This window comes from Petaurus breviceps, unplaced genomic scaffold (assembly GCF_028583685.1).
Source record: "Petaurus breviceps papuanus isolate PSGF00001 unplaced genomic scaffold, PetGlider_PUasm1.0 37, whole genome shotgun sequence".
NCBI classification, from domain to species: Eukaryota; Metazoa; Chordata; class Mammalia; order Diprotodontia; family Petauridae; genus Petaurus; species Petaurus breviceps.
The window spans coordinates 104,181,954-104,197,157 of record NW_027186296.1 but is presented as its reverse complement, the minus strand read 5'-3'; the positions used below and the strand labels follow the sequence as shown (position 1 = coordinate 104,197,157).

Here is a 15,204-nt window from a genome sequence, read left to right as displayed (position 1 = left end):
TAACATAAGCCATGTTAGCTCAATTTTACTTAAGACAAGGATACCAGCTTCTTTTAAAAATCTGACTTGTCTTCTAAATTAGGAAATGAAACTAGTTTAATAAATCAGCAGTTAGACTCTTACGCAGCCTTTAAATGTATCTTCCATATGTGATACCAAATTCTGTAATTTGTTGATAGTATCTTCTTTTTGATCAATAATATCCATTAACTCTTGAATTCTCTGATCCTGTGCAGCTATTTTCTTTTGGAAAGAAGAAAGAAATTTTTAGAATATAGATATAATTACAAATGTTAAGATATTAGATTCATTTATAAAATAGCTTCTTAAAAGAAAATCCTCTCAATTCTAGGTTCATTATTGCTAAGAGAACTTAGCAACAATCTATCATCTATAACATTTAACAATTTAACACTGACACCTAAACATTTATATCTTGTATGTATATGCTTTAATCTGGATGTATCAAAGTATTCAATACTCAATAAGGCCAATATAATGGTCTGACTCCCTTATCTAACACACTAGCAAAGCCTTAAGAAACCGAATGGGTACACCTCGGTGGCATGGTGAATAGAGCACTGGCCCTGAAGTCAGGAGGACCTGAGTTCAAATCTGGCCTCAGACACTTAACACTAGCCATGCGACTTTGGGCAAGGCACTTAATCCCAACTGCCCTGCCTTCCTCCCTACAAAAAGAAAGGAAGGAAGGAAGGAAGGAAGGAAGGAAGGAAGGAAGGAAGGAAGGAAGGAAGGAAGGAAGGAAGGAAGGAAAGGAGGGAGGGAGGGAGGAAGGGAGAAAGGAAGGAAGGAAGGAAGGAAGGAAGGAAGGAAGGAAAGGAGGGAGGGAGGGAGGAAGGAAGGAAGGAAGGAAGGAAGGAAGGAAGGAAGGAAGGAAGGAAGGAAGGAAGGAAGGAAGGAAGGAACTGAATGAACAGCATGAAGAAGCACATTAAAAACACTAATAATGTTATCACATAAAATTCTAAGGCATCACCTTATTAGCATTTTCAAGCTCATGAACAGATATCTTGTAATCAGTAGTGTGCATTTCTGATTCTGAGAAAACAGAACATAGAAAAGCAGATGTTAACTTTACACAGCCTTGAAAACAAATAGACAGCATCCAAAACACATATCACTAAGCAGCTCCCCATTAACTTAATTGTAGATTTCTTCAAAGGCAAGTACTAATGGTGATAGGCATAGTAATGTAAATATTTAGAAGCACCTCTCAACTTTGCCATACCAGAATATGGAAGCGTAGTCATGTAACAGTAATGGGAATTTGAAGATCTTCCCTGCCCCTTAATAAGCCTGGGAGAATTTGAAGACCTTTCCTGCTTTGAAAATAAACTCTGCCCCCTAATAGGCTGAATGTAGTCACATGGAGCCCATGGTGGGAGGAGTTTGCTGAAGACTGGAGCAGAGCCCACAGGAAGCTGGGAGTCAGAGCCAGAGAGATGGTGGGAGAGAGAGGACACCCAGGCAAAGAGTCAGTCTCATGAGTAAAATATTGGTCAAATATTGGTTTGTGGGAAGGTTAAAGGATGGTGTGACTCTCTGCTATGTTGTGGTGCATTAACTTCTATGTTGCTATGATGGATTCAATTTCCTGGTGTTGGGATTTGGTTTTTTGTGTGTGTCTGAATAAATGTTTTGCTTCTGTCTTCCATAGGGAGAGCCTGTTATATTTTGCAATGGGGCACCATGCAGGTCTATTTATAGTGATCATGGGCACTGTAGACATTGTATTGGCTCTACAAGTCAGAAGACAAAATAAGCAACTGAAGACTAGATAGCCTTGCTAGGGGCTACTTGCTTCTGATAAATAAGGATTAGTGTCAATTAAGCAATAAGAATTAATTGTACTTTCCTATCATACCATGTAACTAACTTTTTGGAAGTGGAAGGAAGCTAAGTAAAAGCTATGGTCATGTACCTCTGTGGAATATTTCATAAAGCAGATATACCTATTACATCTATAAATACATTTATCCATCCTGCTTCCACACAGCCCTTGAAACCAAATAATATGCCCATCAGATTAGTACCACTGGCCAAAAAAAAGGACAAATGTTGGAAGGACTTTGGGAAAACAGGAACATTAAGGTACTGTTGATGGAACTGTGAACTGGTCTGGCCATTCACATTCATCCTGGAAAACAATTTAGAACAATGACCAACGAACTGTTACTGAACTGTGGATACCCTTTGACCCAATGACACTTTATCCCATACTATACCTACTACCCTGAAGAGATCCAGGAAAGAGGAAATAGGAGCCTATATACAAAAATATTGGTAGTAGTTCTTTTCATGGTGGCAAAATGACTGAACAAATTAGGTTGAAAAATATAGTACGAATGTAATGAAATAAGATTGTACTGTAAGAAAAGATGAAGGAAAGTTTCAGAGAAAACTGTGAAAACACGAATTTATGCAGAATGAAGTAAGCAGAGACAAGAGAATGAATTATACAATAACAACACTATAAAGAAAAACAACTTTGAAAGACTTAAGAACTCTGATCAACGCAATGACCAACCACCATTCTAGAGGACTAATAATGGAAGCATGATATTCCACACTTCCTAACAGACTTAGTCAGTGTGCAAATTGAAACATATATTTTAGAACAAGTTGCCAATTAGGCAATGTATTTTGCTTGACTATGCATATTTGTTACAAGAGTTTTGTTTTTCTTTTTCCAATGGGGAATATATGAGAGGAAAAAGAAAGATTTTTGTTCATTTAAAAAAATAAGGAAATATCTGTAGCTTGATACCAGGGGCTCCCTATCATTTCCATTTCAAATGTAAATATATTTTTATTTTAAAAATATAAATATATGAACATATATGTGTAACAAATACTATTTCAAATATATTCTCTTTTCTATACCAAATATAACATGTCATTTACCATTTAAAGTCCTTTATAATCTTTCCAGTCTTTTTATACCTTACCTCCCCCATCCCCAAATTCTATGACCAGTGACACTGGCCTCCTTCCTATTCCTCCCTCAAGACACTCCACCAATATCCACCATACCTAGAATTCCCCACCTCTTCATCTTCACTTTCTGGCTTCCTTCAAGTTCTCACTAAAACCTCACCTCTTACAAGAAGCCTTTCACAATTCCCCTTAATTCCAGTGCCTTTCCTCTATTGATCAACTCTTATTTATCACTAGTACAGAGCTATTTGTGTATTGTCTCTCCCTACCACTGCCCCCCGTTAGACTGTAACTCTTGGACAGCAGGTGCCATCTTTTACCTTTCTTTGTATTGCCAACAATGCCTGGCACACAGTAGGCACTTAATAAACACTTATTGACTTGATTTGACATTGTTTATAGGATGCAGAAAGATCTAGAATAGTACAGCTATTCCCTTAAATATCATGTGAACATTAGAATAGGCCTCAGTTACAAATCCAGAGGATTCTATATCTTAAAAGAGGAACACCGAGCTATAAGTACACACATGGAATAAAAAGGGAAAACAACATGGATCCTAACGTGTTTCTTAACTTCTTTGTAAAGGTGATCCAAATATATTTAAAGAATCACTTTTCTAAGGTGAAGCCTTGAAATAAGCAAAAGGTCACTCATGAGTTTGGTTTTTTCATTGCACATGTGTTTTTGGGTTTTGTTTTTAATACTCAAAGATCTTATTTATTTTAAAGATATATTATGAAATCTAGTGGCTAAATTACTTTCTCCATAATTATGAAATTAATATATTTTCTTTAGTATTGACATATTACAATTACTTCTATATAAGCTTAAACTGTGTTTAAAAAAGAAAGTACTTACTATTTTCTCTCTTTAATTCTTCTTGGGTTTTGACTAATTCTTGCTGGACTTTAGCATATTCTTCTTGGATTTTAGCTAATTCAGCTGTAACTTGATTATACTTTAGTTCTAAACAAGCAACAGCCTCCTGGGGGTCAGCAAGAGATGCAATGAATAAATGAGCAATTTCAGCCTGTTTCTTAATATCAGTGATATCATCTTGAAGGGAATCAACAATGTCTTCAATTCCTACAAGATTATCTGATTCCTAAAAATAGCAAAAACCACAGGACTAACGTTAATAGTGGCTTTCACTATTACAATGTTACAAAAATAGTCCATATTTTTCAGCCAGACTTTAAAGACAATAAGCAAAAATTTTTATAACTTCAGCAAATTATTAGGGCCCCCCCGTAAGGCCTAGAGGTAGACATAGCCTAAAACCAGCTACAAGCTTAGGTGGAGACCACAGGCTAGTAGGTCTGAGACTACTGATAGGCAACCTGACCAATCCATAAACTCCAAACAATAGCATCAGGACAATTAGGTCAAATACCAAACTTTCAACATGATGGTTTAGAAGTAGAAGTGTTTAACTTATGCAGTCAAACCTGGCCAATTGCCACAGAGAAGATAACATGTAGTTTCTGTACATTTGGCTACATGATGTGTATGACTTATGTGTTTGCTATGTATTGCTGTATTAAGCATCAGTTAATACAGGCTATTAAGCCATGGTATGCATGTACTACTGCTAAGGAGCATGTTCTCTGTTCCCACCTGTGATCTACATACTTGGTCATTTAATAGAACTGTCATGTTTCATATTTGAGGACTGTACACTTAGTTCAATATATGCCAAATTGCTATGAGTGCTACTGAATTATAAATTATGTAATATATTAATCACATGCATTAAAACTAGTTAAATAAAGTTCTAGCATACATGCCATACATTAGATACTTCTCTTTAAAATGTATTATGTGGCTGGATGTTATATGTCAACTTGTGCTGATATTTGTTCAAAGAAGTTCATGCAAACATAGGTAATCTGCTGTGATAACAAATTCTTTACTTGAGGGAAAATGTGGAGAAATTGAGGCTTTTTTTTTTCTTTTTGGAGGGGGGAAGGCAGGGCAATTGGGGTTAAGTGACTTGCCCAAGGTCACATGGCTAGTAAGTGTTAAGTGTCTAAGACTGGATTTGAACTCAGGTCCTCCTGACTCCAGGGCCAGTGCTCTATTCACTGTGCCACCTAGCCACCCCTGAAACTGAGGCTTTTCAGCACCAAAGCAATTTAACTTTGCAGCATCAAAAGTATTAGGCCTTGCTGTTGACAGGTATATAAAATAAAGATGATGATATTGCCACAGGTAGGTAGAGAAGACTAATCTTGTCTCCTTAGACAAAATTCTCAGGCTCAAATTCATCACCAGCTAGATCAGAGATGATCTTTAAGGAGACTTGAGAGTCACTAACCCCAAGATAGTTATATGTAGTGGAAGGCTTTGATCAACAGCCCAGACAATGGTACACATCCTGGGGAGGTGGCCTTTCCTGGCCTTTCATAGCTGGGTATGGCAGTTTGGCTACAGGGGCATTAGTCTAGTTCTTACCACCATATCTGTAGCAGATGGCAGGAACATGGTGTCTAAACAGACATACTACCATGTCCAGTGAGGAGCAGGCCCAGAGAGGACCTTGGCTATCAGAGAGGCCATGCTCAGCCAGGAAAAGGCCAACCAAGAGCAGTGTGGTAATGTAAGACACCACCCTGCAGGTCTAGAAATATGATGTGTCTCTGCACAGTTATTACATTTCTGTGATCCCTACGCATGCTACCTCTCCAGGAAACAATATGTATATATGTGGCAGAGTGTGCTCTGCGTTTATAGGGGCAATGATCTCTTGCAAATCTTCTATTTCATTAAATGTGTTGCTATTTTTATAAAAAGAAATTCACTTTGGTGAAAGGGAAAAAGTCCTTGCAACCCAATGGCTTAAGCAAGAAAATAATACATAGACAAAATAAATCTATAAGGTTTGAGAGGTCAAACATTTTTTACCAAAACAATTGTTTAGAACTTGTAATACAGTTTCCCATAGGAATAGTTATAAATGGCATTTAGGTTCCTATGTGAAAACTGATCATACTCTCTAGAGAGCACATCCCTTCCCTCAAACCCTAGACGTAGTCACAAAACTAAGTAGGGGCAAGAAGTTCCCTCCTTTACACTGGGCAACAAGAACAGTAACTAGAATTCATCTAAATAAACAAAAAAAAAATGGCAAGGAAGGGATGAGTCCCCAGCCATGGCAAGAAGGAACTTTCTTCTAGCTGAGGCACATTTCATCTTCAACCAAAGTGGTTGTTCACATGTAAACAGTAGTGATGATTCAGGGACAAGGTTCAAACAAGGAATGGATAGAAATCCACAAAATCAGAATCCAGAGGCAAAAATAGACAAATTTTGAGGCTTTAAATTCTTTACACATCTAACTTGTTCCAGATTATGTATCCAAGTTTAATCAAGCTTAGTCATACATTTATATATCCTTGACTATGATATGCTTAATAAATATCCAATAAAATAAGGGCTTTTAAAAATATATTAAAATCAGTGCTAAATGATACAGTCCCTAATACCAGAAGCCCTTCCTCATAATTTCTTTAAATTAAAAACACATACACACCTTGGATTTAACTTCCATAGTACAAGTTTCATTCATTGGCTCCTCATGTGAAGTTTCAAAGTCAGCAACCAAATCCTTAAAAATTGCCATCCGACGTTCAGAATTTTCTTCTAACATTTCACGTTCTTGAAGAAGAGATTCCCTTCATAAGGCAAATAAATTCTACTTGAGCAACAAAACAAGTTCACCTCTGAAAAAAAGGTATTTCTTTTCCAGTGTTTCAGAATTTTACCAAAAAGGTAATGAAATAACCACCCCAAGTTGTCCCAGTATGTTGCACAGCTTTGTGGGGCTCTGATCTCCCATTTATTAAAAAAACAAACAAAAAAACAACAATTCATGATCCAAAATGCAAAGGGCCTTGATTTGGTGGATTTTGCTCTCCCTAGGAAAATGGCCTTGCAGCATATTTTGAAATATCCAGGGGCACAGAGATGGAAAAAGGATGAGTGGTACAAGAATACATCAGTCACTGTCACCTAAGAAACAAGGATATAATTGGGCAGCTAAGTGGTACAGTGGATAGAATGCTGAGCCTGAAGTCAGGAAGACCCGTGTTCAAATTTGGCTTCAGACACATACTCTGTGACATTGGGCAAGTCACTTAATCCTATTTGCCTCAATTCCTCATCTGTAAAATTAGATGGAGTAGGAAATAGAAAACCACTCCAGGATCTTTCCCAAGAAAACCCCAAAGGGGGACATGAAGAGTCTGCTACGACTGAAGTGACTGAACATCAAAGATAACATTAAGGCCATGCAAGATTCAAAAATTTATGATAGTGTAAATAGTTCCCTCTGGATCTAGAGCCCAGGTTATATCAGGCTCCTGACCTTTCAGGTCAATGTGAGCACATTTGGATTGTCCCACACAGTAAGGCTGTGGAAAAGAACCAGATCTTTTCTAAGGAGGTGTGTGGTCTCTGAATGCATCCATCTGATCATTTTCCTACCTTTAATGTTACAGGTCGGTTATGCCAATTAGCTGAAGAAGCTAAAACTTCCAGCAAAGAAAATTCCATAGATTGAGTGGTGGGGCTTCAGAAAAAAGGTAGGGAGTAGGACGTAGGAAGAAGAGGCATAAGACAAGAAAGATTAGGCCCAGAAAAATCAGAGATTTTTCCTGAACTACTAAGATTAAGTCAATTTCTCTTACAAAAAAGGAACGATTCTACACTAATAGCCATTGGAAAAATACATAACAAAAACACAACAGTCTCCCTCGTGATCTGTTTTAACAGTGCTCCCTTACCTTCCCTGTCATCTCTGCAGATCTCCAACCCCTTCCCATCCCCTTATTTATGGGCATTTCTCCAGGGTTCTTCACTGAAATCTCTTCTCTCTGCATTCTCTCTCTTTGTCAGCTGCCATGGATTCAACTATGAATGACTACTTGTAGAATGACTACCAAATCCATAATATCCAGCCATCATCCTTCTCCTGAGCTCAAGTCTTACATCTCTAAATGTCTGAACAACTTCACCAGGCTGTCCCATAGGCACTTTGAACTCAAAAAGTCCAAAATATAACTTGTTACCTTTTCCCCAAACCTACCCTCTCTCCTAATTTCTCCATTCTTGTCAAGGGCACCACCAAATCTTCTGGTCACCCAAAGTGACAACCTCAGAGTAGTCCCTAACACTACACTTTGCCAATTGTGCATCCACATCCCTCACGTTCACTGCTTTTCTCCACTCATACGGCCACCACACTAATTCAAGTCCTCATAACCTCTCAAAAGAAATACTGAAAAAGTCTCCCCCCTAACCTACTCCCCATAGTTGCCAAAATGACAGTCTTGAAGTACAGATCTCACTATCCCACCCAACTCCTGAGACACTGGGAGTCCTTACTGCCTCTAGGGTAGGGGTTCTTAACCTGCAGTCTACCAAAGGGTTCACAGATTATCAAATGTCCAATAACTTGGATTGAAAACAATCACATCTTTATCTTCACTAAACTCTAACTGAAATTTCCTTCAGTTATTTAGAATCATTATTTGAAAAAAGGTTCCATAGTCTGTCAGACAGCTGAATGAGTATATGATACCAAAAAATGGTTAAGATTCTCTGCTTTAGGATAAAATATAAACTTCTTTGTACAGCATATGTCAAGTCCTTCATAATGGATAACCAATCTATCTTTCCATACTGATTGCACATTACTTTTCCTCATACACTCTGCATCCTAGCAAGACTAGATTACAAAATGTTTCCAAGTATACTTCATCAAAGTATAATCTCAAATTATAATCCACCAGTGCCCCCACATGCCCAAAATATTCTCCCTTCTCATCTCTGCTTCTTGGAATTCCTAACTATATTCAAAGCTCAGCCAAAATGCTAGCTCCTACAATAAACTGCTCCTGATTCTATTAGTGCTCCATACAACATTATATTTATTTGGCACATAAATATCTAAAATACACATTATTTCCACCCTGCCCCACTAAAATGTAAGCTCCTTAAAAAGCAAGGACAGTTTTGTTTTTCTTATATACATAGCGCATAATAGTGCCTAACATAAACAAATGTTTGCTGGATTGAATCAAACTCTAAAATTTTTTAAACTTACTTAAAATCAGCTTCCCGTTGAGCCAAATATTGAGTAAATTCTTGTATAACTTCATCACGAATTTTTAACTCCAAGGTTAACTTTTCTTTCTTTTCATTTATCAGTCTGTTCTTCAAGTCTTCTATCAGGGAAAGTAGTTTCTAAAAATTTTACAAGAGTCCATAGATCATTCTAAGACAAAATATTCATTTCTTTAGAAAACAATGCACTAGGGGAGGCCAGGTGGCTCAGCGAGTAAGAGCACCGGTTCCAGTGTTGGGACGACCTGGAGATCGAATCCCGGGCTCAGACACTCAGCACCACACCCAGAAATAACTGGCCGTGTAACCTTGAGCAAGTTACTTAACCCCAATTGCTTAAAAAAAAAAACAATGCACAATGTGAATTTTTCTTTGTGCTATCTTATATTTATCATATCCATGAATTTTTATTCTTTTTAAAGTAACAGTACCTTTGGGGAAGCCCACCCACTTATACATATGCTTCTTCTAAACAGTAAGATTAATGCTACCCAAACACAGATGGCACTACCCATGGGGGGTGAAGGGTGGACACTGGGGCACTCAATTTTGACCAAATTGGAAGTGCAGCAGCTACTTATGAGCTCAATCCCATTTATTAGCTGTATGGAAGTTCTGATCTGCTCCATTTGCAACCTAGGCCAGTTTGTCCCTCCTTAGGCAGCTTGGTGGCTCCCTACTCCTGGGGCTTCACCTTTGTTTAAATCATGAAAATCTAAATCAACTGCTCTCCTCCTCTCCTACTGCATTTAGAAGAAATAAGAAAACTAATAATAGGCAGGCAATTAACAGTATTTAAGCTGAAAACCAAAGAGGCACACTTAAATGTGAAAAGAGAGCTCTGAGGGATTATTGAAGACTAACAGATCTTGAAGTCCTAGAATAATAACAGGATACGGCCAGCCTGTCATAATACATACTGCATACTCCTCTTTGCTGACAGCTTTTTCTTCTTCCAATGTCACGTCTAGTTCTTCCGAATTATGGTCGTCTTGAGCTTCATCGGGATTCTCTACCAAATCTTCAAGACTCCTCTCCCATTCAATGGTGGTTCTCTTCATTTCTAACACTTTAGTATCTCCATTATTAGCAATGAATGATGTATCTCTGAATGAGTTAGTCTGGACAAATGGTTTCTCTTGAGAAAAATTTAAAATGTCTGGAACAAAAACCTGTTAAAATATCCAGTATTTTTCTTAAGTGAAGGATCTAGATAAATCAACTGACAACTCAGATTTTTAACAAATCCCAAAAGTGCTTAAAAGAGATTTTTAGCATTTTTATATTTAATCAACTTGATTATTCAAACTATTAAGAGGAAGCATGGGTAAAGAAGGAACACTCAGATATGGGTCAATACCAAAGTCCTAATTGTACCAGCAAGATTTTCCTTATCCTCCATCCAACCCCTTAAGAACGATGGTCATTAAGACAGGTAATAGAATCAATTAACCTCAGGGATAAAGTTGCAATGCAGATAATTGGTATGAATACTTCCAAAATAGCACATATTTAAAAATTCACTTAGTACCAGAATAACATATTCAGTACTTATATTCCCTTTAGACAGTTATTTAAAGTTTAATTTTCAAATAAATCTTTTAAAATTAACAATATAATTTTTTACTTGCTATTATGTTTCCAAAGAAAAAGTATTCAGTATACTCAGCAAAAGTGAATGAGAAATTAATATAAGCAACTATGGTGGTTGAAATATATTACTTTTTGTGCAACAGCTGAGAACTTCAACACGTTGAACGTTTCATCGTAGGCAGAACAACACTGACTAATGTTGACTATCATGTATATTTTCCCTTTGCCATTAAAAAAGCTTTGAAAATAATGGGTAAGTTTACTTTCTCGGAAGGGCACATGCTGTTGCAACCTAAAAAAGAAAAAAATTTTAAAGTGAGTATGTGTTTAAATAGATTCCAAAGTCAGTTGCTAAAATCTTATACAGGCATGAGTAATTCAGCAATTACAGGCATAAGATAAGGCTTATTTGGAGAACATTTTCTTTTTTTTTGTTGCTTTTTGGATGGGGGGAAGGCAGGGCAATTGGGGTTAAGTGACTTGCCCAAGGTTCCACAGCTAGTAAGTGTTAAGTGTTTGAGGCTGGATTTGAACTCAGGTCCTCCTGACTCCAGGGCCAGTGTTCTATTCACTGTGCCACCTGGCCACACCTGGACAACATTCTCAAAAGTGGCAACTGCCTCCTATTAATTCTGCACAATATCCATTGAAACAGTCTCTTTCTGGGTTGTGGGGTGCTGGGGTGGGATGTGGCGGGGTTTGGCCTAAAAATGTCATACAAGAAACCTATGCTAATATCACTGTTGTCATAAAGGAAATAACATTGGAAAATTTTTAATGGGCTCAGTTTCCCAGCACTCTATGTCATAAATATTTGATATACTTTTGGTGGTACATATTGACTGATTACTCAGCCTAAAATGCTAAGTGATCTTGAATAATGTTGGATCTAACTAAACAAGCAAACTACATTAGTGAGAGTGAAGCTATTTTACAAATCTTGAACAGAAAACGTCAGAAGTTTATTATCTCAAAATGCCTGCAACTAAGAAACATTCTGCAATATAGTAAAGTGCTTTGACTCTGAGACAAGGAGGCCTGAGCTGCAGTGCCTGACTCTGGACTCTGGGTTAAGTCACTTAACACCCCCCAAGTCTCAGTTTCTTTACATAAAAATGGGAATGATAGAAACCACCTGACAGGGTTACTGTTAGAATTAAATGAGTTAATGATATATAAAGCATTCTACAAATCTTAAAGAGTTACATTTCTGTAAAAAATTTAAATAATATCCTCTACTAAGTCAGTATTTACACTAATACTATATTTCTAGAATGTCTTTTAGCCAATTTCTCAACACTAACCGCAATCCACAAATCACTGTGTGGGAAGCAAATTTTTTAAAAAATTAGAAAACAGTAGAATAGTAGTAGCACTTTTGTGGTAGCAAAAAACTAGAAACAAAGCAAGTCAGCAACTGAAGGACAGATAAAAAAATCTATTGTATCTGAATGTAATAGAAATATTGCTGTGCTATGAGAAATAACAAAAGTGATGAATTATAGAGAAGCACAAAAAGACTTCTGTGAACAGTTGTAAAGTGAGCAGAGTCAATGACAACAACAAAGTAAATTGGGGAAAAAAACCACAAAGCAATCAAAAACAAATATTTAAAAAGTACAAAGAAGTGAAAGAAAAGATAGGAAAAAACATCTCCCTCCCACCTCCAACTCCTTTGCTGAATGAAAGGGACAAGGGGATACAAAGAAGTAGAATATCAGATTTTCAATGTATTGACCAGTTTTGCTATTTTTTTCTCTTCTTCCACTTTTTTTCCTCTAAGAATATCTTTTGCTATATGAAATGGCTTTCTGGGAGTAGGGAGGGAAGGGATAGCAGGAAATCTGAGTGGTGTAGAAACAAAAGATATCAATAGTAAGTGAAAAGAACAACTATACACCAAAGAATTTATAACAGAATTAAAGAAATCAAGTAAGACTGGAATAGATATGAAGACATGCCCAATCTACCCCTCTGTGGAGGCGAGAAGTCCACAGGTGCTACACATTACATGTTCTCAGACTTTTTCAATATATCAACTAGTTGAATTCATTTGGTTGACTCTCCAAAAAAACAAAAAAAACTATTTGTCATATAGGTTGATTGGGGGAGTGGGTTGGGTGGGGAGAGGGATATTTGGTATAACTATGATAAAAGAAACAGATAATATTAATAAAAACCTATTTTTAAAAAGATATCAATAAAAATTTATTTTAGAAAAAAAACTAATAAAACTGAAGGATGGGGGCAGGGGGCAGAGTATATGTAAAACCCTTCTGAGAATTATATGGACAAAGTCTTAGTACTTCACACTTATTAGACTGCTTAGAATTTCACCAATGTGGGACATACCCTCTCTAGTGTCTGAGATCACAATCCCTTCAAGCTTTGTACTTAATTGTTGTGCATACTTACCTTTAAATTGTCCCCTGAGAATCTTGTATTTAGCACAACAAAGTTATGTCTAAGTGTCATGTCTATTTTTAGTGACACTTACTTTGACTTCTGGCTGTTCCTTAGAGCATTAATACATTTTCCCAGAGTCAACAAAGAAGTGTTAATGTTTCCAGTCTCTCTTAATCTTTCACCTTCATTCTGGGTCTTCATACTTCGTTCTGAACCAGCCAGATCACACAATGATAGTCTGGGCAAGATAGAGGGAGGAAGAAGAGGGGAATTAGTTGAGAGAGCAGCCTTGGAATGTACTTTTAAAGTAGTTAAACTAAAGAGAATGCTTACTTACTCACTGACTCCTGTTACATGGGGTGCTTCAGAATCCTCTATCTGCAATATTCTAATAGTGAATATGCTGTGGCTATAACAAAGATTAAACAATGATCGTCGTTACATTTTTAGTGACAGATTTTACCCTAAAATCTCACATCTGGTTGCAAAATACTTTGATTTAAAACATGGTTTTAAAGCCATCAATATTTCAGCTAGCATCTCTATGCAGAAGACTCAAACCTCTTCTACCTTCAGCTCCAATCTCTCTCCTCGTTCCAATCCATGGATGAGGACTAGCTACCATTACTGCTGAAAACGTAGCATCAAAAAGCAGTCTACTTGGTCCTCAAAAAGGAAGGGAGAGTTTTGTTTTAAACTGATTGTTTGATTACCCTAAGTAGGTTATATAGTTCCAGTCTTTTCCCCTCACTTGCCTTCTGCTAGATGCACTGTTCAGTTTTGTAGAAGCAAAGCTCTGGTGCTTCAGTCCTAGTTTGAGAAGTTTGTATGCCTCCTTGGAATCAGAAACCTGAATCCATTGTAGGTCTAAAAGAACAGAAGCAGATGTGGGTCAATGTTTCAAAAATAAAATGAGCCATGATAAAGTTTATGATTTTTAACCAGTCAGTCTAGGCAAGGTCATGCAGAATTTTACAATACCTAAATGACTACTATGGAGGAAGGACCCTTCATAACCCTGACTTGGGCTCCTCCCTTATCAAGGTACAATAAAGGATACACCAATTTCTGTGACAAGAGTTTAATAAAGAATAAATGAGGGGCAGCTAAGTGGCATAGTGAATAGAGCACTGACCTTGGAGTCAAGAGGACCTGAGTTCAAATCCAGCCTCAGATATCTGACACTTAGTAGTTGTGTGACCTTGGGCAAATCACTTACCCCCCCCCCCATTGCCTCACCTACCCCCTCAAACAAAGAGAATAAATGAGTATAATTTCATCTTATGTTGTTTAATATCCAAAGACTTGGGTAGTAGGGACCTTCCACATTTATTATTTATTTACCTTTTATAAATGAGCACCCTTTGATATCTTGAGAAAGACGCAGCATCTTTCTCTTTTGAAACTTGTCACTTGAAATAGGAACAAATAAATCATAAATAAATTCATTGTAAATCTCAAAAAAAGAAACCCAGACTGAAAATTTCACTGTATTTTCTACATTCAAACTGGGCTGTTCAAAATCTTTGGAGTCCTCAAAATCTGAGATGTTCACGGAGTTGCAACTTCCTGTCCAAAAAAAGAAAATAAAATTATCTAAATAAGCACTGTGCCAAAAAAAGTCCAATGGGTTATTTAAAGAAGTTTTTTTCACCTCTTCTTTCTATTTCTCTTCCACTATATAAATACTAACGAACAATAAAACATCCCTTCTAAAATATCATTGGACAATGAAAGCTGCATTTTCACTAGCCCTGACTCCAAGTTCATCATTAATTCAAACTGACAAATAATTATTAAGCACCAATGCTTTGCAACCATTGGACAAAGTTATCTCCAATAATACTAAGATGCACGGAGAATAAAATCCTATCTGGATATAATCTATCTGGAGATAAATTTTCTATGGACTTGGACATTTCAAAACAGATGAATTCTGGTTACCAAATACAAGTTACTATGTCATTAACATGGATTAGATTTAGACCTGTGCTTTCGAAGGCCTATAAAAATATGCATATATCAATGGGATCAACATGTTGAAAAAAAAAGGGAGGTAAGAAAGGATACTTTACCATATAAGGTGTCACAACTGCCATTTTGAATAGCAACCTAAAA

At 36.9% G+C, this 15,204-nt stretch overlaps 1 protein-coding gene across 6 annotated transcripts in view; it reads right to left on the bottom strand.

Moving 5' to 3' along the window:
* Positions 1-15,204, bottom strand: part of KIF20B (kinesin family member 20B) — a 111,343-nt gene that overhangs the window by 79,019 nt on the left and 17,120 nt on the right. For 5 of the 6 annotated variants that reach the window (XM_069099193.1, XM_069099192.1, XM_069099194.1 and 2 more), the window contains 12 exons: positions 15,162-15,198; positions 14,431-14,655; positions 13,842-13,953; positions 13,424-13,495; positions 13,178-13,324; positions 10,810-10,972; positions 10,008-10,259; positions 9,068-9,207; positions 6,494-6,635; positions 3,820-4,066; positions 998-1,059; positions 124-243 (listed from right to left, as the gene is read on the bottom strand). In XM_069099193.1, coding sequence (XP_068955294.1) covers positions 124-243; positions 998-1,059; positions 3,820-4,066; positions 6,494-6,635; positions 9,068-9,207; positions 10,008-10,259; positions 10,810-10,972; positions 13,178-13,324; positions 13,424-13,495; positions 13,842-13,953; positions 14,431-14,655; positions 15,162-15,198 — 1,719 coding nt within the window. The remainder of the gene's footprint in view (positions 1-123; positions 244-997; positions 1,060-3,819; positions 4,067-6,493; positions 6,636-9,067; positions 9,208-10,007; positions 10,260-10,809; positions 10,973-13,177; positions 13,325-13,423; positions 13,496-13,841; positions 13,954-14,430; positions 14,656-15,161; positions 15,199-15,204) is intronic. The other variant, XM_069099196.1, reaches the window with a different exon arrangement.